We start from the raw sequence: 24,457 nt of genomic DNA on the forward strand, positions 1-24,457 counted from the left end.
GGGACCCTCCCCCAGAATCCACACCCACATCCACTATTGGGCACACCCTCTTAAACCACACACTGCCAAGTTCCTAACACCTGTGACAGCTGCTGCCTAAAAAGCGGCGACAAAAACCCTTCCAAATGTGAAAGACCTTCCCCCCAAGCTTCCCCCAAAGTACTCCCCCCTCACCAGCCAGAAGCCACCCTTTCTGATCTTCTTTCTGCCTCTGTGGTAGGCACAAGCATGGCTTGGAGTTTCCGTGGACAAGCCCAGCTGGGGGGCCTGCTCCTCTCCCTCCTCGGCTGGGTCTGTTCATGTGTCACCACCACCCTGCCACAGTGGAAGACTCTCAATCTGGAACTGAATGAAATGGAGACCTGGGGCATGGGACTTTGGGAGGTCTGTGTGAATCAGGAGGAAGTTGCCACTGTGTGCAAGGCCTTTGACTCCTTCTTATCTTTGCCCCAGGAGCTCCAGGCATCCCGCATCCTCATGGTGACCTCCCATGGGCTGGGACTTTTGGGGCTTCTGCTTTCTGGGCTTGGGTCTGAATGCTTCCAGTTTCGCAGAATCAGATGGGTACTTAAGAGGCGACTTTGCCTTCTTGGGGGAACATTGGAGACATCAGCATCAGCCATGACCCTCTTTCCAGTTTCCTGGGTGGCCCATGCCACAATCCAAGACTTCTGGGATGACAACATTCCTGAGATTGTGCCTCGGTGGGAATTTGGAGATGCCCTTTACTTGGGCTGGGCAGCTGGTATTTTCCTGGCCCTTGGTGGATTAATTCTCATCTTCTCAATTTGCCTGGGGGAAGAAGATGTGCCCTCTCCCTGGATGGCTAGCCCTACAACCCCACCGTCCTGTGTTCCAGCAGAGGAATTCAACGGATCCTTCTGTCTAACACCAAGAGCGAAGAACCAGGTCATCTAGGACAGTTTCTGCTGAGGAATCTTTGGAATAAAGAAGTGTCAGTAGAATCCTTTATCTTCCTTACCTTTCATCGCTTTTTTTTTTTTTTTGGCTTTATGGGGGGTTTATTGGGGGGGGTTGTCACTGTACCATTGTTAAGGATTTGACTATCTTAGTGATATTATGATCCTAATCTAAGAACGAAAATTCAAGACACGGTTTGTAACAAACATATTTTCTGATTGGAGACTTCATTTATATAAATGTTTTTTAACCTTTTATATTATATTATTGATTTTTTATTACTAAGGAAATATAGAACAAAGCTGTATTCATCATAGAAAATCAAGTATGAAGTCAATAAAGATAGATACATAGATAGATGGTAGATAGAGAACAGCAGCCTCAGAGAACTCTCTTTTGTCCATTTTTAGCTTCAGGGGCACAATTTGAAAGAGAACTTAGTGAAATATCTTTGCTATTTTGTAGATTCTGAATATCCTAAGGGGAAAACATTATTGTTTTTGCTATGTTAAGAGTCTCTGTGTGGTCTTCCCAGCATGAAGTAAGAAAGTATGAGGGGGAAGTCCTGAGAAAACTGGGACAAAATGGTTACTCCAGCATGACTGTGTCCAAAAACTGCCCAGTGTGAGCATATACAGATAGAGAATGAGTGACTTCTCAGAAATGTCATTTATCATATGAAAATCACATTATAAATCCCTTCATTTTTAACCCAGATATCAGCAGGCTTACTCAGGCTGTGACTACAAATAAAGTCCCTTTGATAGCAATGACCCACCCGACTCTCCTGTTCCCTTTCTGACTATCTAGCACACCCCAGGTATTTCAGGGCATTTCACCTCTGCCAGTCCTCAGGGGGAGCCTGTGCTAGCTCATCCACCTGGCTGTCAGGTGCAGTCCCTCTGTCCCCCCACTCCCTTAATGGGTTGAAAAGTATCACCTTTGACCCTACTGACAATTTCCACAGAACTCCTAAAGGGGTCAACACCCAAGTTCCCCAAACAGGTCACTTCTGCAGTTTTGGAGCATGCTGGGTTGCTTGCAGAGTAGGGCAGACACCTCCCCCGTTGCCCACGCTGGTGCTGTTCAGCTCTGAGGCTGCTCTGTTTGTGCTGGGAGCCCCAGGATACCTCTTGACTATGATAAAACAGCATGGCATGAGCCTGGCACCTTGAGATACTCAAGCAAGAACTCACACATAGTAACACAAGAATAATAACTTTGCCAGCATACCCCAGGCCAATCCTGTCCTTGAAAAATAGCATTTTTCTGATGAAATACATCTGCTTAGGGCCTCCCTGGTGGCACAGGGGTTAAAGTCAGCGCTGTCAAACTGTCACCAGCCACTGCAGCATGAGTTCCATCTCTGGCCAGGGAGATCACCCACAGGGCACAGCAGACCTCTCCTGTCTCACCCCCTGCTTCCCTCAGCAGTGTGTTTCAGTAGATCTGCCTGTTCTGTTCCCCACTCTGTCTCTGGTGAGTCCTCTCACCCCTGCACCTCTGGCCCACACCCCAGTTCTTGTATGAGTAAATAAATAAATCTTACAAGAAAAAAAAAAAAAAAGTCTGCTCAGGTGCAACTTTTACCTTGTGGCCCAGAGTAGAATTCTCTAGCAGTCAGTTTCTCCAGAAAGCTATTTTCCCTTTTATATATGTCCTTTTGTGTATATACACAAATCCAAATTAGGCAAATAAATTTGTCAGTAAAAAGGAGCAGTTTGCATAAAAGTTCTGTTTTGGTCCTTCCAGGTTCTAATGTCCATTTTATCCGTTATGCCTTCTCAATGAAGCATCAAAGATTCTGAAGCCAAGATTCAATCAGGGGTGAGGCACAAGCATCCAAGAGTTAGCCTGCCACACAGTACCTATAAGAAAGAATCATCACTCATCTACCCAATCATTCATTTATTCATTTCACAAATATTTATGGAGCACCTACCATGTGCTAGGCACTGTAATGGGACCAAGGAATAAGACTGTATGTAAGACAAACTTTATCTCTATCTCTTATACAGACAAATAGGGGAGACAAATATTAATGTGAAATCCCTCAACAAACCAGAAATTGTTTCTCTAGCAAACTTTATATATTTGGAAAAGTCTTAGGTTCTTATAGTAAGAGGAATTTAATCAAATCAGGGACTCACAGATGGGTGACTGGCTAAATGCTAAGTGATAACTGATTGAAGGCTAAAGAATAAATGGCTATTGTAGATAGAAAAAAAATGTATACAGTAGGTTGGGAAATGAACTTGAACTTGAGGAGTCAGATGTTGAAGGGACCATAGATCAGATAGTGGATTGTGTTCTCAGGTCTACAGCAAAGCCAGAATAGCAACACCTCCTCTAACACCCAGCCCCTGTGGCTTCCCTACCGGGGTTAAAGCACTTTCACATATCTTCGTAGCTTTACTTAACATATTTTGAAATTATTTTTTTGAGGTTGGGATAGCAGGTATTATTTGTTTTGCTAATGAGGAAATCGAGGTATAGAGAAAAGAGGCAGCATGCCCATGGTGAGCAGTTAGCTAGTCAGGGCTTAAAGTCAGGGTTTGGATGAGAGGCAGACTTTCCTCACCCCAACCTCTGGCTTCATGGGATGTGTTGCCAGGACAACACACCAGACTAAGGGAAAAACTAGCACTGAAGCAGAAGGAAAAAACAACGATGTACAAAGAACAACCTTACCCTTTGGGCCTTTGTTGAGTTCTAAACAGGGTCTTTGTTTCCAGGCTGGCCACCTGCTCCTGCTGGTGGCCTGCAGTTCTCACAATCCCACATTTGCAGGTGCTTATGTTTTTCATCGGCATGTGATCATGCCTTCCTCTGCAAAGATATGGATGCAAACTAAAGATGTGTTAAGTATTCCCTGACTCTTCTTATAAAGGTCACAAAGGTATTTTTTTTAAAAAGTGGCAGTGAGGTGGAACAGTTGATTGATTCCTAAGTAACCCACAGAATGTCATCCCCAGAAGGGATTGTCACCTGTATTCTGGTAGGAATCCACTTTTTGAGAAAGTATGAGGGAAAAAATGCTTTTCATCTAAAACTGCCACCATTTCTTCCTACCTGCTTTGCATGTGGAAATACTAAAAATAGAACTAACTGAATCTTAGCTTCAACTCAGCCTTTTTTTCATATAGATGTGTGGAAAATTATTTTAGCATTTAAAAAACTTAATGTGATTACACATGGAGAGATGTGTGGTAAGGTGTGTTAGAAGCAGGAAAGGACATCAGTCAGTATTCAGGCCAGTGGCCTTGATTATGTGTAAGACATTGCCTTAGGGACCCATGGAGTTGATAGAGCTAGAATTGGAGAAGCCTCAGTGTCATTTTCTCCAACTGTCTTTTGGGTTAGAAAATTTCACTATTAGCAGAAAAGGCATCCCAGAAGGTACTTATTAAAATACACATTTGTTATCCTTCTGAGCCTCTGAGAACAGATCTAGGGGGAAATTCTTAAGGGATCCCAACTTGGGGTCCCACATTTGGGGATGGGAGTGAGAAATGGTTTCATGGACATGGGCAGAGATGGGCAGGAGAGAGCAGCAGGGTTGGGACAAGAAGAAACTCAGAGTTAGGGAAATGTTTGCAATCACTGGCATCTATCAATAATAGGGACTAAAAGAAGCTACAGTTTACCATCTTCTCTACCAACTGATGAGGTTATCTCTTTAAAGTCAGTCATTTTCTTTCAAATTGAGGCTACCAGAGCAGGAAGGAGGGCAGAACAAAGTGTGGAAGGGCACAATGGACTATGGTGGAGGACTATGGGTATCTTGGAGGAAGGTGTGGTGCGGTAACATACACCTGAAGGGTGTGATTCTATACCTCTAAATCATTTATAGTTTTATAAACCAATGTTACTTCAATTAAAAAGATAGTAGCCCATCACTGTTATTGCTACCTCATCCAAATTTTTAGTATGTTCAGTGGACTGTTTTGTTGTCCAGAATTATGACTAAATCTTCAGAGCCAAGTCCTGTGGGTGCTCTGTGCCCTATATTTTAAAGCGAGAATCTCATCTCAACATATTGTTGCTTAAGTAGTGGTCAAACTTATGTCTTCATATCCACCAACCCAAATGAAAGCTTATGAAAATTCATTAGGGAGAATTCTGGAATGAAATTCAAAACAGTTTTGAGTAATGTGATATTCTCTACACTTTCCCATGAGGAATGGGGTGGAGATGGACCTTACGAGAATTACTCCTACATGGCAGTTGTCCCCAAGAGGGAAGACCAGCATCTAAACACACATCCTATTTATGCTGAGGTGCTGAGCTGCAGAAACTGCACCAGGACCTCCCTGGTGGCGCAAGGGGTTTAGTCTCAGCACTATGAAGCTATCAGCAGCCACTGCAGCATAAGTTCGATCCCCAGCCAGGGAGCTGACCCACATGGCACAGCAGACCTCTCCTGTCTCTCCTGCTGCTCCTCAGCAGTGTATGTCAGTAGATCCACGTGTTCTGCTCCCCACTCTCTCTCTGGTGAATCTTTTCACCCCTCCCCCACGTCTGGCCTACACCCCAGCTCTTGTATGCATAAATAAAATATTTAAGAAAAGACTTTCTTTAAAAAAAATAAGGAAAGAAACTGCAGGTCCACTTCTACTACCATCAGAATGGTGCCTGCCCCCCAAAATTCTTGGAAAGAACTGACCTGCATGATGGAGGCACAGAGCTGGTGCCTAACCATGACCACTTTGCAGGAGGCTGGCTGGAGTGGGTGTGGTGGTAGCACCTGCCCCTCTGCCTCTTACTGCAGCAGGATGGTCAGCTTTCCACAGTCCAATGGATGTTGGCAAAGGCAGTCCATGTAACACTGTCCCAGAGCACTGCTGGAAGGTGTGAATTACTAAAGCAGGAGCTGAGTGGGACAGTAAGAGCTACAGCCAGAGGGTCCAAATACCCCATCAGGGGCCTTGCAGAGGTTTTCTACAGGGTTCTTTGAAGAACACACATTTGACCCCAAACAATAGATAATAACTTGATTCCTGCCATCACAAAGGACATTTGAGAACTTAAGAGTGCAAGTACTATGAAAACTGCTTTCTTAAAAAGCAAACAATATCCTTGACCTTCTACTCCTGAACTCTCTTCCCGCAGGCTTGAGGGGAGCCAGAAGTTGGGGGTGAGGAGGAAATGGAGCAGGGAGTGTACCAGCACATTCTTTGGTCCTTCCTTACTGCTGGCCCCTGAACTTCAGGCTGAGGTCTAAACTAAGGTGATGGGAGAAACACCAAAGCCAATGAATCAGTAAATTTTTTATCTAGATTGTCCAGACTCTACAAAACATGAAAATCATTGTCTAAATGCTCAAACATGACAATAAAGCTATGAGATCTTCCTGAGATGCTGTCAAGGGGCAGAGAAAGGAGATCCAAAAGTTCACTTCGTAAGGAAGCAGGAGAGACAGAGAACTATTGAGTCATAGAACCCTATTAAGTTCAGGAAAGTCAATAAATTTATTAAAGAAATATATCTAAGCAGGAAAGAATCAGATAGGAGATACTATAATTCTTCTATCTAATGTAAGCCCTGAAGCCTTCAACATTTCTGTTTTCTGTTCAGATGCCAGAGACCCATCCTGCTCTGGGAATCTATAATATACCCCAAATATTTCATATTCACCTGTGGGCCCTCCCCAAGCTAGGGAAATGCTTCAGTTCTTGATTTATGACAAATTTCCCCATGAGAATTGTACCTTGACTCTATACTATAATTACTACATTTACTGTCTCCTTTAATTCTTAAAATATAATTGCAAGGTATTTCCTATTTTATAGACCAGGATAACAGGTTCAGCTGATATTTGAATTCATATGTGTCAGATTCCATTCACGAACACTATAGAACTATTAAACTTATGAATGATATCTGGCTATCCCTTAGGCAGGGATGGTCAAGATGACCTAGTCAATGATCAAACTAATCCTAGGCCATCACTGGGGATTCTGTCCTTACACCAAAATCAAAATGCTAATTTGGGGAGGCTACCTTTGGTATGCATTGGAGACTTGTGTTTGCAATGGGTGAACTGACAACTGATTCTGAAATTTATATGGAAACACAAAAGATCAAAAATAGCAAAGATGATGTTAAAGAAGTTTAAAAGTAGACATTATATTGGAAATTAACACAAAGCTAAGCTATTTGACAGTGTGATACTGGTATCAGACCAATATCTGAAAGACTTCATGGGCCTCCCCGGTTGCGCAGCGGTTGAGCGCTGGGTTCCGAAGCTGCCCACAGCCTCCGCGGTGCCGGTTCGATCCCTGGCTGCTCCCCGGCCACCGGAGGAGAGTCCCACATGGCGCACAGACCTCTCCTGCCGCCCACTGCTCCTCTCAGCAGTGTACTTTGGTCCTTCTGCCTGCGGTGAATTCTCTCACCCTCCAGCGCTTCTGACTGTACCCAGTACTTGTATAAATAAATAAATCTTAAAAAACAAAACAAAAAAACCTTCAGAAATAGGACTCCTATGTAGACATCTGATTTATGACAAACGTATATAGTATGGGAAAAAGGATAAAGTTTTCAACTGAGTCAATCAGTTAAATGTGAAAGGTAAAACTTCTGGAGTTAACACAGGAAAACATTTTCATGACCTTGGGTAGTAATTTCCTCATTAGGACACAGTAAACACTAACCATGAAAGAAAGTCTGATAAATTGCACCTTAATATTAAAAACATTTTCATAAAAGACATCAAGAATGAGAAGACAGAGTAGGGCAACAAATGCAATGCATAGAACCAACAAAAAATTCCGTAACTACTTTAAAAACTATAAAAATTTAAAAACTATAAATCAGTTTAAAAAAGACAATAAATTCAACAAAAATAGGCAAAAGCCTCAAACAAATAGGTACTTCACAAAAGAGAGCAGCCAAAGGCCAGTAAGTACATAAATCAATATCATTAGTGTGCAGAAAAGTGCAAGTTAGAAGGATGAGTTATCATCATAGATTTACCAGGATGGTTAAAATTAAAAAGACTGAAGAAACCAAATGTTGAACTAGAATTCTTATAAATTGCTAGTGCAAGCTTAAATTGGTATAACTGCTTTGGAAAACTGTTTGGTAATACCTAATAGCCTAGTAATTCCAGTCCAGTGACATACCAAAAGAAATGAATTTGTATTTACATCTAAAGACATGTACATGAATATTCTTGATAACATTATGCATAATGACCCCAAAGTGAAAACACCACAATCGACAGTAGAATAAGCCTTAAGATATATTCTTATATGTTCACATAAGATATATTCACAATAAGATACAAAAACTGGGCAATGAAAATAATAAACTACAGCTATAGTTACTTCCCCTTTCTATACCATCCCCGCTATTTCCCAGGCCTTCAGTCTGCCTCTTGTTCACTCCTTATTTAAACTGTACTATGTATCCACTTTGCACATCTTTCTTGGAAGTGTGTAAGGTAAAACTGAGTTTATATGCCTCATGGTTCTTTATTTTTTTTTAGAGATGTATTTATTTATTTATACAAGCAATGGGTACAGTCAGAAGTGCGGGAGGGTGAGAGAATTCACCAGAGCAGAGCAGGGAACAGAGCAGGGAACAGGCAGACTGATGAAATATGCTGCTAAGCGGAGCAGTGGGCGCGGCAGCAGAGGCCTGTGCGCCATGTGGGACCCTCGCCTGCGGCCGGGGATCCAACTGGCGCTGCAGAAGCTGCTGGTAGCTTCTCAGCCCAGTGCTCAACCGCTGTGCCACCAGGTGAGGCCCTGCCTCATGGTTCTTAAAGGAGTTAGCAAATCCAAACAGAAGAGCATTGCACTGTAGTTAAGCAAGGAAAGTCTAAATCCAGTCTCAAGAGAATTTATGCCGACGTCAAGGAGCCAGACCAAGCCCTGGTTATCACTTTAGATTAAGGATTACCTAGGTTTCCAACCCCTTCTCCTCATCCTCATTGTCAAGAATGACAATCCTCAAACATGTAAAAGTCATGCTTAAAAATCAGTTTGTGGTCCCCATAAGCAATCAGGCTATAGCTAAGGCAGCCAGCTAAAGTGAGGAAAAAGAAATTACTTCTTGGCATTTGCCCTGGTGGTTTGGGTGGATCCAATTGACACAAACTACTCACCACCACATACTACAGATGTCCTTCTGTTCCTTTCTTGACCAACTAGATTCTTAATCACTGACTAGGAAATAACTAAAGTGGAGGCCTATGATGAATGAGCAACCAAAAAGCACAGGTTATGAAGTGAGACACATCAAGTGGTAGTGTCCTGGCCCAACCAGTCACAGCCTCTATGACCACAGTCCCCATTGTCCCAGGGTTGTTACAGTAAGTGAAACAATATAACTGTGCACAGTATTCAATAATGACAAGGATTTAAAATAGAGGCAAATGCTGGTGCTTAGAATTTTAATCAATGGGTGTGAAAATCGATCAATTTCCCCTGAAACAAATCTTGGCAGTAACTTTTTTTTTCTTAAGATTTATTTATTTATACAAGCACTGGGGTTCAGGCCAGAGGCGTGGGAGGATGAGAGAATCCACCAAAGACAGAGCAGGGAGTAGAACAGGCAGAAGGACCGAAATACACTGCTGAGGGGAGCAGCAGGCACGACAGGAGAGGTCTGCCGCGCCATGTGGCCATCTCCCTGGCAGGTGGGAATTGAACAGGAGCTGCAGAGGCTGCGGACAGCCTCACAGTGCTGCGCTCAACCCGCTGCGCCACAGGGGAGGCCCGGCAGTAACTTCAAAACACAAAAGCACCTCTGCATGTCTATAGAAGGTGGCCTACCACTAATTTAAGCAAAACACTGGGAAGTTCAGCAATATGAAAATAAATTTTGTCCTTCTAAATTTCCAAATTACAAAGTGGACACATTTACATGCAATGCAACTAGCTAATAAGGTGAAAAGATCTCAGTCACCACTAGGTGCTGCCAAAGAAAGGTCTGTTGCAGGTCTTATTCATCCCCATCAAGCTTCTCAATCCCTTTATCTGCTTTCTCTTTTTAAGAAGAAAAACTGGAGCATGACAGATGCTTGTGGAGCCCAATCATTTTGAAAACAAAAAATTCTGTATTTCAATAAAGGCCATACTGCACACCAAAGGTAAAACAAATACTTTTATTGCACATTTATAAAATCTGCATAGTTGTATCAAGTATTCTTCCCTCCCACCAGACCCTCAGTAATCTGAAAATTTAGCTAAAACACAATACCCAATCTGAAGTCTTTTAAAAATGCTCAATGGGGAATCTCTCTCTCTACATATACATATATATAAAGATTTTTTTCTTTTTACAAACCCACATCCCTTATTTTTTCAGAGCAAAAAAGGGGAATAGCATCAAAATGTACTTTTGGGCCAGCAGCTGCCTTAGTCATCTGTTATTGACAATTTTTAGCTGCTAGAAAATTTTACCTAAATGGGTAACTACTATCAAAATGTTAGCTTTAGGCAGGTTTCATAATGTCATTTTGTCTAAAGTCCTTAATACTTTCCTTTCTTTCACTCAGAACTGAGTGTGAGGTTTTCTGGTTTATTTTAAAATAGAAAATAAAAGAGAGAAGAAAGAAAGGAGAGGCAGTTTTCTTTTGAATTTCCAGCATCTCACTGCCACATGACCTTCTATTCTACCCACATGTAAAAAGGCGGTGGTTCATCAGCAACCCATTTTGTCATCTCATCAAGCCAGGCTAGGCTAGATTTTATTTCTCATCTCTTGCTGTTAACAATTTTTAAATGTCATTTGTACTTGATAAAATAACTAGTAGCTGTTCGTCTGGTTCAGGTTCTGATGAATCACCCTTCAATTCTGCTGTCAAAAATATTTATGCCTGAAGGATAATTTTAAAAAGTGGTAAGAGGCTTAGAAAAGCCCAACCATTCTGGTAGGTACACAAGGCATTGCAGGTTTTCTGGCATAATTCAATATCCAATATATTGGTTCTTGCCTTTTCAGTGAAAACTGATTCATGATTCTGTACCAAAAAAGTGCAATTTTATTTTTAATCCTTCTTTACACACATGACATAGTTGGGGGCTGGCTCTGAATCTTACTTTTCCACCTAATCCCTTTCCCAAGGTAAACACTGTGACAACAGACTTCTGTGCAACCGACAGGCTACCAAAGACCAGAATGGGCCTTCAGCATGTGGGGCTTATTTCACAGTCACAGTTGAAACCCCCTGGATGGACTCCATGACAGCTGCAAATCGGCTACAAAGGTCATAGGGAGAATTGGGTCGAATAGTTGGAGGCTCCTTCAAGACAATGATTTCTGCAGAAGGATCTAGAAGCCTGGGTAGAAACTCCCCAATGCACAGCTTTAGATTTTCTGTGGAGGGAAAACGGATGGTTACACATAGAGTAGAGAGATCTCGGTGTAAAAACTGAGTAAGTTTACAACTACACAGGAAGGCCTTCCATATAACCCGTTACCCAATCTCAAAAGCATTATGCTGCTCAACTAACCATAAACGATGATTCCTACAGGCTATGCCAGAAGCATGGATCTACTTGACACATATATCAAAGTTTTGGCTACTGCTTTATAACACTACATAGTTACTTCATTATGGGAACATCCTTCTAACCCTTGAGAAAGTGGATATTATACCCTATACCATAAATATAATGGTGCTACTTTCTTTCAAATGATTAAAACACATCAGCGTGTGCATATGGTAGTAAGGAAAGCTATGTCTCACACATGGTCGAAAGAAAAACTGAATTGAAAGGAATTTATGGTTAGTGATTATTATAAAATTTCCCAATAGAGATTGTAAACCTGAACATTGTAATAAACAATCTTTAAATCATTGAGAAACTAACAAAGAGTATTCATAAACCAATTTTCTAAGTCTACCAAATTCACCTAAAAATAACTACTTTAGGGCCTCCAAAATGCTTTGGACAGCAAGGATATTTCATTTACTGACTGATTAATCCTGAAGGCATCATAGTTAATATTATGCTTGCGTTGCAAGTTTAAGTCACAGAAAAATTTAGCTGTGGCACCATCAGGTAATCAAACTACATAAATAAATTTTGATTTTTAAATTGTAATTAAAGAGTTCAGATTTTGGTAGATGAAACAGTGATAGAAGTTTGATGTTCTTGGAGAAGAGTGATTTTGCCAAGCAGAGCTTGTTGGCTGTGGAAACGCCTCAGCAGCCAGAGGGGAGGGAAAGGCTAAGACGGAGGCGGGCGCAGGATCCCCCGACTTGTTCCAATGAGCAGATTCCCTGTTAACTTATATGCTAGCAGTTCCAATAATCTCTTTGACAAGTTTGACAACCAATATCATAGAATGAGACCACTGTGATTCCCAGAATTCTGAAGAACCTTAGGAATTATAAGTGCTAACAACAACATACCTGCAATATCTTGCTCAAGGTAAGAGAACCAATGGTGTCTCATGATTTCAATGGTATCCAGGTCATCCTTGGAAATGTCATTATTAATGATAAGGTGAATGCAGGGAATGATCAACTCATTCATCACATTAATGCCCTCTGTTACAGAGTGGTCATCATTTGTTTCAAAGAGAGAGGCTGCTTTAGCATTCAGCTCCTACAGATAAAAAGCAGAATGAAAAAAAAAGTCTGAAAATGAAAAACTACTATTTCAACCAATGCTGATTTAACAGGTAGGCAGGTGATCCACACATTGAGATACTTTAAAAGATGATTCCCACTGGCCTAAATTTAAAGTCAAAGTCATGCTTAACACTTACTTCTACTCAAAGTCTCACTTGGCAGTCTTCAATCTCCACTGAGCATCAGAATCAGCTACAGAAGACACACAGATGCCCAGGGGCCTCCCAGAGTCTTGGGTGTAACTGTCCAGGAGGGGTCTGGGCATCATCAGTAGGGGGAAGTTCTTTAGGTGACTCTAATGCACACTGAGGGGTAAGAGACAGCAATGGAAAGAATCTAATTCCCTACTACTGTCTACTGTGGGAGGTAAGGACTGGCAAGATATAATCTACATAAAAGCATGACTAATAAAATTTAGATCTGTCATCTACAAGGTCCTTTTTTCAATTTCAAAATGGCCCTGTCATGCTTATAACTGATTCAGAAATCAAAAAATAAGTCAGAAAATGTAGCTCACTAAAGGAACTAAGAGAATCTGCTTCCATGTAAAACTACACTTGATAATTTGAAAGAATCTAAAGCCCACTGGAGAGTTTTTTTTTTTAAAAAAAAAAACAAACAAACTGGAGTATATTTGACATATGACATACAATAGCCTCAGGGATACAAAATAAATTTTCAGTATTTGTATATACTGTGAAACAATAGCCAGAGTAAATCTAGTTGACATGGTCACCATGTCACCATACATAGTTGCAAACTGATCTTCATGTGATGAGAACTTCTTAGATCTACTCTCTTAGCAACTTTCACACATGCAATGCAGTATTGTTAGCTACAGTCACCATAACATACACTACATTCTCAGGACTTGCTTAATCCATAACTACAAGTTTGCCTTTGACCCCCAAATATTTTGTTTAAGTGATATTTCTTCATGGCTTCAAGGAACAGAGATAAACACAATAAAATAATAGAAATTATAAGATTTTTACAAACAGTACAAACCAGTAGGCATTTTCTCCGGTATAAAGCAATCACTGACTCCTTCACCCCCCGCCGGGGACCCTTCATCAGCAGAGCAGCATTGCTCTGGTAGGCATATACCAGGTAGGAAAGTGCTTCTTGGTACCTTAGAAAATAGTAGATAAACAAAAGCTGAGTGTTCTTTCTCCAAAAGCAAGGGCTTAGACCTCACGGATCGCTAACACAAGAACTAATTTGGCTGCAATTACAGAAAAACCTGGAAGAGGGAAGCAACGTGGCATAATGGGAAAAGCCTGAGGGCCAAAGATGGCAGCCACTCTCAGCTATTCTACAAATTGGCTGAGAAACCCAAGGAAAATCACGAAACTCCTCTGGTCTTCTTTCTTTCCCAACTCTAAAATTTAAAGAGGTGGACTAGAGGCTTATAGGGTTCATACAAAACTCACCATTGTGTGAGTTTTGTGTGTTGTTCAGATTGGAACTGAACACTGGAGGAAGTAGGGGTGCACTGGGCATGATAAGGGAGGTGATCAATAACTGTGATTCTTAGAATTTCTGAGCAGGCATCAGTAAATAAGAGTCCTGACCAATAACCTTAGTGAAACGAAAGGTTAACCTTAGTGAAACGAACGTACTTTCCTTTCTGATAGAGTTCCAGGCCTGTTAGGAGATACACAGACACCTTTCGAAACAAACTATAATCTTCATGCCACTTCTGAAAAGGAATGACCATCATTAATGATTACAACCACAATAAGCTATTTCTACATTAGCCACCACAGTAAGTTTTAAAGTCAGTACAAGTATTTATTGAGCACAAATGGCCAAGCACAAAAGCAACAAACGAAGGATTTGAGATAAAATATTTATTTCACATGAGCTTTAAAATTTATTATCTTAATTTCCAACACTCATCAAAGTCCTTCAGCTCTGGTTTAAAAGAATGATCTTTTGGGTTCTGATGAAACCATCCCAATGTGGGGAAGATGGAAGGACCAGGCCATTCTAATCAAACAGAATAACAGAATAACACTCTACTTCAATGAGTGTGGTGGGCACAGCAGAGTTGGAACATGACACTGTTTTCTCAGAACACAATGCTTTGGACTGGGGGGAGATAGCAGTTATATATGCACTTTAATGGTCGGAAATTTAATTTCTAAAATAGAAAACAAAAATGTATTACTTGAAACAAACCAGAATCATGAATTCAAGAATTTTACTGCCAAGGACAGGCTAAAGTAGGTATTTAAGGGAAATAAAGTCTTTTATTTCTTTACTAATAGACATTTCCTAACAACAGTCAGCCCTCAGGCTCGTGTGACCCAGACTGTGTTGTTCCCCGAGGCTGCATTAGTGCCACAGCAGGAGGAGCCACTGGGCCAGAGCAGAGCATGTTCCTTCACAGCACAAGAAAGGGCATTTAGGTCTTATCTCACTGAAAAGCATTTTCAATTCCATTGGTTTTTTTTTTTTTTTTTGCCATCTGATAGCATTATTTCCCCATATTATTAGAAGGATAAGAATAAAGAACCAGCTATTCTGAAGGTTAAGAAAAGATCATTTTCAGTAAGGGGGTTGTAATTGTATGGGGAATATTAAAAAAAAAAAAAAATCATTCTCACCCAGTCTGTTTTTCTTTTTTTTTTTTGGGGGGGGGTGGGGTGGATAAATTTTGTGGCAACACAAAACTGTTACATTTTGCCTCAGGAATTGAGTTTTGCTTTGTATTTAAAGACTTTACCTTATACTCTTCCATATTCATGTCATCTGGGCCAATCTCCTTCAGTTTAGCTTGCGCCACCTTCATAATACTGATTGACCTGTGAGGGAGATGGTTCAGAGGCAGGGAAAGGGTACAGTGCACAGAACCCCATCAAAAGAGGAAGTTGAGCCAGACCCAGAAAGAGCGGGTGGCTCAACTGAGTATTCCCTTCTTACCTTTCATCATAGCTAAGATTTTTATCAGCAAACTGTTCCAGAAGGGTCCGTTCTACTACCCTTTTGGGTGCTTCATTTTGGAAGAAGTAGACGAGCACATGCTGAAGTCGAGGATCGCTGTGTGAGGTGGGGGTCTCTTTGGCAAGCTGGTAGAGCCTGGAATATTCTTCATGGAATGCCTATGAGACACAACGGACAGTCAGAGCTTCTACACACAGACTTGGAGTCCTAAGGGCTGGAGAGGTTTTCAGGATGCTAAGAAATCTTCAAAGAAATTTTTTTCACTGAGGAATTGCAGATGCAACTACAGAATATCTAAGTTTTACATCTCATATGCAATGAAACTTCTCTAACATTCAGGACCAAACATATAATATACTCATAGGAAGCTCATTTATCCGATAAGATCTTAGAAAGACAAACAATTAGAAAGACAAATAATTAGTTTTAATTGTTTCAGACATATCCTTAAGTTCCGAGGATATGAATTTAAAAGGTCTACATAGGAGAAATTTATTCAAATATTAAATTTTACTCAAGTATCTTAAAAAGCATGGCCTCCTTTCTGAAGACTGAAGACTTACAAAGGCCCAGCCTCACTCACAGCTTTACTAATAGACATTTCCTAACAACAGTCAGCCCTCAGGCTCGTGTGACCCAGACTGTGTTGTTCCCCGAGGCTGCATTAGTGCCACAGCAGGAGGAGCCAATGGGCCAGAGCAGAGCATGTTCCTTCACAGCACAAGAAAGGGCATTTAGGTCTTATCTCACTGAAAAGCATTTTCAATTCCATTGTTTTTTTTTTTTTTTTTTTGGGCCATCTGATAGCATTATTTCCCCATATTATGGTACCTGTGGCATAAGAATTAGAAAGGAAAAAGCAGAGATACCTTAATAAGCCCTGCTTCAGACCCATCCCGGTCAAAGGTCTGACGGGCTTTAGCTATGGCCAGGATGACCCCTTGCATGGCAGGGCTCAGCATCACCTACCATAGGAGGGCACAAAACAGAGAGAAAAAGGAGAGAAGAAAGGTTCAAAAGAAGAGTGTGAAAGACAGGTGAGCAGATTGCTGACGGGAAGCAGGGCAGGGCACTTCTTGGCCAGTGCCTGTGCACGCCAAGTAGCCCACACCAGCTCCTGCACACATTCCTCTACACACCACCAGGACCTCACCCAAGACAAGCCAATCCTATGTATTCTGATTTTGCAGATAAATAAAGATATATGTCTAAAAATATCTATAATGTGGCACTGCTGAAGAACGAAGTAAAAATGATACCCTTCAGAGGGAAGTATCTGGGGTGAAAATTCCAATTTAGTCCTGTAGTCTGAGTGTATATCATAAGCACACAAGTACTTCTAAGTTTTACTAGGATAAACAGCACATTTCAAACAGTTTGGAAGCTAGGGAGGATACAAATGGGACTCTACAATGAAAACCTCCCCATGATTGAAAAATACATGTTCCACAGAAAAGACCAGAAATCCGAGGGACAGGATTCATGATTGTTTATGTGCAATGACAAATGAAAAGGAGATAAACAGTGAATGACTTGGGATTCTACAGCTTCTTTGTAAAACTTCAGAATTAAAAACAATAACTTCAATCACATTTGTTTTGCTCCCCAGACAATAATTTATATTTGCAGGAAAAACAGACTAACATTAAAAACATTCTTAACTTAAACAGGCATTTTTGGCTTATAATTCCTAAAAAGGAAGCATTCTAACTTTCAGAGTCATCCAGACTCTGCAGTCAGCTCCATAAAGTACATGCCTGGGTAGCTATATACTGGGACCCATGTACATAGGGAACAAGTTATCTTTTTCATAATGGTAACCGAGGTTAAATTAGATGGGACCCCTGTCCATTATTTGTTTTAATGAGAATATTAACTATTGCCAGAAACCTTAAAGAAGTATATTCAGTCACACGAGAAGTAAACATAAGACTGACAACGAACAGCTAAATCCTGCACTCATCTTTGTACCTCCTCATCATATCCATCTGCATCAGATCTAACCAGAATCCTTCCCACACTGGGAATCTCGACTTCAGAGACCTCAGAATTAGGTTGGGCAGCAGATTCGGCATCATTAGCCTTGGGGGGCTGCTCTGCCTGCTCTGCAAGGTTTGTTTCCGGGGACATGGGCTTCTTGGGTTCAGCTTCCTTAAGCTGTGGCAGCAGAATGGAGAAAGAGTAAGGAAAAAAAAAAAAAAACACAACAAAAAAACAGGAGAAATAAAGAGGAACTGGTTAAATACAGCAGAGACACAGAATAATAGAAATGTGAGAAGATTGTTGCAATTACTGCTGAAAGTCCGCCCCTCCTGAATTTGGGCTTCTGAGCCGTCCTCACCTCACTCAGGGCTGCCTCCACACCACTCTTCTCGTAGGCGTGTGCTGTGTTAGCGATCGCCTGGGCAGTCTGCTCCTTTACAATCACTGCATGCTCAGACGACAGGCAGCGAACCCCATGAGAAGAGGCGACTGAAGGCTCTGACAAAAAATTGTACGAATGAATTAGCATGTTATGATGAATAACTTCTAGAAAGCTCTGAAAAAGGCAAGCAGGATAGAAACAAAATTTGATAGATAATCCTTCTAACAAAACTTTAAAAATATCTGCAAATTTCACTTAGACACCAGCGACTAGATGAAATGGCTACTTCAGCAAAAACCCAAGGGTGATCCTTTAAAATTGAATGTGTTCTGGTGCCTTGGTGGTGGGAATTTTATGAGGACTATGCCTGAGAGGAGAAACCAAACAATGTACAAAAATGAACAATGATGTGTGTGTGTGTGTATATATATAAACAAATTTAATTAAAAAATTAATGTTATATTTGTCATATTTCTTTATGCCAAGAAGGCGCCCTACAAACAACCACCTATTAGGAAGATCACCTTTGGAGAATGGTTTTTTCCATAAAATTGACCTACTAATCCTATCATGATTTAGTCAATGACATGGGAAATAAACAAAAACTAAACAATAGAAGTACAGGTAGCTAGTCTTCCTGATATTACTTCTGCTGACTAGAAATCACATTCTAAATCCACAAGTTATTCCATGAGGTTGTGCTGCCAACCACAGCAGACTGCGGTATCACTCCGTTAGCTGAGGTGCATGGGGCTGATGAGGGCATACAGCATGAATGCTACTAGATCACTGGCTTAAGTACCCTTCCCAGGTACCTGGTGAGGGAGAGAAATCCTGTGATGTTGAGCTGGTTGAGGATTCCATTTGAGGAATTTTGCAAGACTGCTCTTCCTCCCACTCTTCCACTTCTTGCTCAAATCTCCAGTTATCTTCCTGAATGTAATGTTTAAGTTCAACAGATAGAGCTTCCACTTCTCCTGACATCTGATCTGATTCTTTTGGGGCTGCCTCTGAGGGAGAAAAATGATGGAATTAAATGAAGTACCACCCCGCAAAAGGTCATGAGAAATCATAGGACCTTTCTACAAAGAAAGAAAATAAGATGCTTAGTCTTATTATTTTTAATGAAAAATACATACACAAATGCTGACAACAGTCATAGCATACAAATAAGAGTTCCTGGCATATTAGTAGGCAGGCACTCACTAAATCTCTGAATGCCTGTTGAATGAATGAATGAATGAATGAATGATAAAGCAGGACTTAAGAGTAAAGGGTATCACTGACAAAGTAGCAAGGACAGACCAAAGTTTCCTTCAAAGTTCAGAAAATCAGATTGAACGGAAATTTTAAACTAAGTTTTCTCAATGTAACTACTGTACCTATTATTGAAAATATTAATATCAAGAGGGTCAGGGAACTCTAAGACATTTATACTGCCTCAAGTTTCACACAAGTAAGTACATTATTAGAAAGCAGTTTGACACAATAGTTAGTCAATAACACCTGGCTCATTTAAAGCTATAATGAAAAATGGCAATGATAACAAGGACATATTAAATTTGATCTCTAACCCTGTGACCAAAATAGAAAAACAAACCTACAGCAGAACAACACTACACACACTGGTTGTTATTAACTAGTCTTTTCACTAAGCAAATGAGTTTTCACTTGTTTGTTTCTATAATATAAAAATCAACCACACAAGTTATATCAAGGCTACTTTCTACTTCCATCAGGAAGTATAATTATTTGCACAATAACTCCCACAAGCAGCTCTTCCTGCCTTGCACTGCAAATAAGCAATTATGAAATCAGTTACTCTTAAATGCTCATTCTCTCTATCCTGAACCCCCAAAACACTGGAAAGTCAGAAAGATAATGTGCTTCCTAGACAAAATGCTTATGTGTTTTCTTCTGACACAATATGGTAGTTTGAATACTAAAAGAAAAGGCCTTCTCTGATCTTAGATGTAAAATGCTGGTCAAAAGACCTCTCTCAGAAGGTGTGAAAGAAAGAAAGGCAAAATAATATAAATGAAGAACAGCAAAGAATTTGGAGTCAGAACTATATTTGAATCTTGGACCTACCCTTTATTTACTGACAGTGTAACTGTGAACAATAAGGGCACCTTAGATGTGAATGATAAGAATTCTTACCCTGCCTACCTCCCTTTTAGAGCTATCAACTACCTGTTGCAAAGCATGCAGTAAGGATTAAAGCACCCATATAAATGATAATTATGTAATTATTATTTTTAGCATTAATACTAGTAGCAGTATGAGAAGTATGCAACTGTCCAGGCAAATAAATTTTAAATTTTAGCTATTCTAAAGTAGGTGCAGAAATGGGTGCTCAAGGATGTCTCTGAAAAAGCAAAGAAACTAGAGACAACTTAAAACTATCAATGAAGGTTTGCTTAGTAACATATATATTCCATGCAATGGAATTCTTATACAGTTATTAAAAAGAAAGTTGGTTTTATTTATGATAAATAAGATACATATTTCATGTGATGTAACAGATGCAGAATGGAATGAGAAAATACCCCATTAAGGGGAAAAAAATGCAGGGGGTGGTGGTGGTGGATGGAGAGCTATACAAATAAAATCTAGTATCTGCATAGAATTTTTCCTTGAAAACTACACAAGAAATGGAACAATGGATGTTTATTGGAAATAGTTTCTAAGGAGAAAAATCTGTACAAAGCAAAATCTGGAAAATTTGGAAAGGGTTAAAATTTGAAGGTAGGAAACTTATTTTTCCTTTATGTGCTCTTTTTCACCACTTATATTTTTAAAATGCATATTACTTTATAATAATAACAAATTCCAGTAGAAAAATTTAAAGAGTACTCTAAGAAAAGTTTGTATGGAGCAAAAGCTGACAAGAAAAGGCTATTGGTATTGGAGTGGGCTTGGGTGGCTTATTCCCCAGGCCCTTGGGGTGGTCAATGCAGCCTCCTAGGCTGTGTGCAAACCACATGGATGGACTTTTCTACAGGTTGAAGGGCAAAACTCCATTCCAATTTCAGGACATCACCCAGGCCAGAGTGGACAACTCTCTATTCCTGATCCCTGAATGAGAGGGCTGCTGGGAAGGAGGTAGAGTGGGAGCCTTTTATAGGGGGTTTGCTCTCTTTGTTTTTGGAGTTGCTGCAGAGAGCAGCAGCTTGCCAGGCAGGCAGGTGGGGGAATGTTCTGACTTCAGCAGCAGTAGGCCTCTGCTTCACCCTACCATGGTTGGAGGGCTTGGTAAAGACTTGGTCCTCAGGGTGTCACATGGCAGCTCCTGACATGGCAGGCCTTGCCATAACCTGCCAACTCCTACAGCTGCAACTCCATCTCACCTCATGGTTGGTAAATTGGTTAGTAAACTCTATCCTGCAAGTTGTCTTTACCTGTCAGTTAAAATAATGTTGTTGTTGTTTTAAGCTGAACCAAAGGCCCTTTTGTTTGCATTTGTGGTAGCAAGTGGTCAGACCCAGAACTGGTAAGAGAGGTTCTGATCCAGAAATAGTTTTTAGAACCTGGGAGAATGAAGTCTGTGAAAATAAGTGTTTATATGTACCTTATAAGATAAGTGTTTATGTGCAGCAAAATCTAAGGGGAAAAGTTTGAGAACAAAGTTTCTCAGGAAAAAAGACTGTAGAGAACAAAATCTATAAAGTCTATTGGTACCAGTTTCTGAGAGGAAAATTCTGTAAATAGCAAAATCTGAGAAAAGTCTATTGGAAACACAGTTTTTGAGAAGAGTATGTAGAGAGCAAAATCTGAGGACTCTACTGGGAATAAATGTGTGGAGAAAAGACGATTTGGAGCAAAATCTGAGGAGAAAAATCTATTGGGAATTCGATTTTTGAGGAGAAAAGTCTATATGGAGGAAAATATAAACAGAAGGTGTACTGGGAACAAATGTTCTGGAAAAAAAGGTCCATATAGAGCAAAATCTGAGGAGAAAAGTCTATGGGGAACATAGTTGCTCAGGGAGAATTGGGTATATGGGACAAAATCTGTGGAGAAAAGTCTACTGGGAACAAAGGTACAGAAAAGAAAAGTCTATGGGATACAACATTTTGAGGAAAAAAGGCCTACATAGAGCAAAGTCTGAAGGGAAAAGCTTACCGGGAACAGAGTGCCTGTGGAGAAAAGTACATAGCAAAATTTGAGGGGAGAAGTCTATTTGGAACACGTTTCTGGGAGAAAAGCCTGTATAGAGCAAAGTCTGCAGGGAAAAGAAAAGTCTATGAGGGAAAGTTTCTGGGAAGAAAAGTCTATCGGGAACAACTCGCCTTCCTAGATCAATACAGAATTCCCCCCTATCTGGCTTCTAAGATATTTTTACCTGCATTGTAGTGGGAGAGCTTTTCATTAATGTACATCAGACAGTAAGCACTGACATTTCTCAGGCCTCCATAGGAATCTCTTTCAAGTTCTTCCCAGGAAGATTCAGTGACAGAGATGTCATTGTACTTGAGCCAGACTTGTCGGGGTTGATTATAGATGTAGGCCCAGTAGTGCCCAGCATTGGCTTGTCCTTCATGAACAAGAACTGCATGCAAGCGATATGGTACCTGCAAATCAGATGCCATATTTCTGATTAAGGTTAGACTAAGCAATATAACAAACTTTAGGTTATTAAAATTATTCCCACTTAACAGACATAGGAAAACTGACCAAATTTGTGTTTGATATGAGATTCACAGGAAAATGAACTAACAAAATCACAACTTTGGAATCCACCAATTATGACTCAGTTCCCAAGTCTTTAAAAGCAGCTGAATTAGATGATCTCTCTGAGAACTCTTTCAAGTCTAAATTTCTATGGTTATAAATCATAAACTAAAGATAATTTAGATCTCTATTCCCCCAATTACAAACTCAAGTTTATCTATTTTAGTTTTTTTTTTTTTTATATATATATATATATATATAGAGGCACGTTTTCTTTCTTTCTTTCTTTATTTGTTTGTTTTTGTTTATACATGCACTGGGTACAGTCAGAAGCGCGGGAGGGTGAGAGAATTCACCAGAGCCAGAGCGGGGAGCAGAGCAGGCAGAAGGACCGAAGTACACTGCTGAGGGGAGCAGCGGGCGGCAGGAGAGGTCTGCGCGCCATGTGGGACCCTCCTCTGGTGGCTGGGGAGCAGCCGGGGATCGAACCGGCGCCGCAGAGGCCGCGGGCAGCTTCGCAACCCAGCGCTCAACCGCTGCGCCACCGGGGAGGCCCTCAAGTTTATCTAAAAATTGAATTACCTTGACCACTCACAGAGAGAAAAATTACCTTGCTCTATGCTTATTTGATCCAAATTTAAGTTAGCATATTTCCTTTTGAAGCATTCACATGTTCTCTATATTTTGTATCTCATGTGATCATCTACCTGGCTAGGATAAAGACCCTTTATCTATATATTTGCTTGTTTCAACATTTGAAAAGCATACTTTTTTTTCCCAGTAAGGTGAAAATAGAGCAATGCTTAAGTGTCAACTAAGTATTGTAGAAAAGGTAAAAATTAGCCATAGAATCAAATTAAACACACACTTAAGCGATACTGTGACATATAATTCAAAAGATAAAGTGGGGAAAACCCAAGATTTACATGGTGCATTTCTGCCATGTAACAGATCTGTTTCTCCATGCTAGTCTAGAAACAACCTTGAAAGGCCATGCACCTGACTGGACTCTTTTTTCCCTCTATGCTCAGAATGTTACACTAAATCAAAATGAATGTGGAGGATCATAATGTCTGCCCTGACCATCTCCCTCTTAGAGTTCTTAGAGAAACAAAACTCAAAAGTCTAAATGAAGGATCAGGGTACTTATTTTTTTTTAAAGATTCACTTCATTTTTATCCATACAAGAGCTGGGGTACAGGCCAGAGGCACGGGGGGTAGGGGAGGGGGCAGAGAGGATTCACCAGAGACAGAGCGGGGTACAGAACAGGCAGACTGACTGAAATACACTACTGAGGGGAGCAGCGGGCAAGTCAGGAGAGGTCTGCTGTGCCATGTGGGTAGCTCCCTGGCCTGGGATCGAACTCGTGCCACCAGGGAGGCCTGGATCAGGGTATTTTGTTGAGAGTGGTACCTGGTATTTGGCTCAGGTTTCCCCCATGACACTACTTAATTACTATTTTGTGAGAAATTGTTATTAATATTTGATAGCAAACCTTCCTACTGTATGAAATATCATGTCGCAGAACTAAAACAAATATTTTTAGGTTCTTTTGTTGGTAGAAGATATAGTGTCTTGTTTTTTAGTGTAAAATTAAGAAACAGAACAATTCTTATTTCCTTTCTAAGTTCATTCTTATATCTCAGGGAGGTTACCATTTGGTTTCAAAGAAAACTATCTAACTTTCTTTTTGTATATACATTAGCAGCACCATTAGAACATGCCTTGACTACTTTCCCATCAATTTTCATTCTACCTGACGAAGGAGAGGATCGCAGTACATCTGCTCAATGGTCTGGGTAGTGCTTGCAATGCAATTCTTTAGATCTGTTTTTTAAAAAAAGAATATTTAATTAAAATGATTTCATTCATGTCACATAGGTTGCTTGAACTAAGCAAAGAGTATTCCTTCTCTGTACCTGAGGTTCTGATGATTTCAACTTCACTCTAGGAA

At 40.5% G+C, this 24,457-nt stretch overlaps 2 protein-coding genes across 20 annotated transcripts in view; one reads left to right on the forward strand and one right to left on the reverse strand.

The window, feature by feature from the left end:
* Window positions 1–228: 228 nt before the first annotated feature.
* Window positions 229–918, forward strand: CLDN25 (claudin 25; the record flags this gene model as incomplete). Its single annotated transcript, XM_084248837.1, has 1 exon — window positions 229–918. One exon carries the CDS (start codon window positions 229–231, stop codon window positions 916–918), a length of 690 nt encoding a protein of 229 aa, XP_084104963.1.
* Window positions 919–11,074: 10,156 nt separating this feature from the next.
* The window catches only part of USP28 (ubiquitin specific peptidase 28), a gene marked incomplete at both ends in the record, with an annotated part of 55,573 nt that continues 42,190 nt past the window's right edge, over window positions 11,075–24,457 (reverse strand). For 8 of the 19 annotated variants that reach the window (XM_084250796.1, XM_084250791.1, XM_084250790.1 and 5 more), the window contains 10 exons: window positions 11,075–11,250; window positions 12,293–12,488; window positions 13,523–13,646; window positions 14,137–14,216; window positions 15,246–15,324; window positions 15,443–15,621; window positions 17,805–17,944; window positions 18,644–18,838; window positions 22,174–22,402; window positions 24,260–24,330. In XM_084250796.1, coding sequence (XP_084106922.1) covers window positions 11,075–11,250; window positions 12,293–12,488; window positions 13,523–13,646; window positions 14,137–14,216; window positions 15,246–15,324; window positions 15,443–15,621; window positions 17,805–17,944; window positions 18,644–18,838; window positions 22,174–22,402; window positions 24,260–24,330 — 1,469 coding nt within the window. Of the gene's footprint in view, window positions 11,251–12,292; window positions 12,489–13,522; window positions 13,647–14,136; window positions 14,217–15,245; window positions 15,325–15,442; window positions 15,622–16,332; window positions 16,429–17,434; window positions 17,621–17,804; window positions 17,945–18,643; window positions 18,839–22,173; window positions 22,403–24,259; window positions 24,331–24,457 lie in introns of all 19 variants that reach the window. The other 11 variants (XM_084250800.1, XM_084250799.1, XM_084250798.1 and 8 more) reach the window with 3 other exon arrangements.

The sequence above is a fragment of the Talpa europaea genome, assembly GCF_964194135.1.
Source record: "Talpa europaea genome assembly, chromosome: 12".
Taxonomy (NCBI): domain Eukaryota; kingdom Metazoa; phylum Chordata; class Mammalia; order Eulipotyphla; family Talpidae; genus Talpa; species Talpa europaea.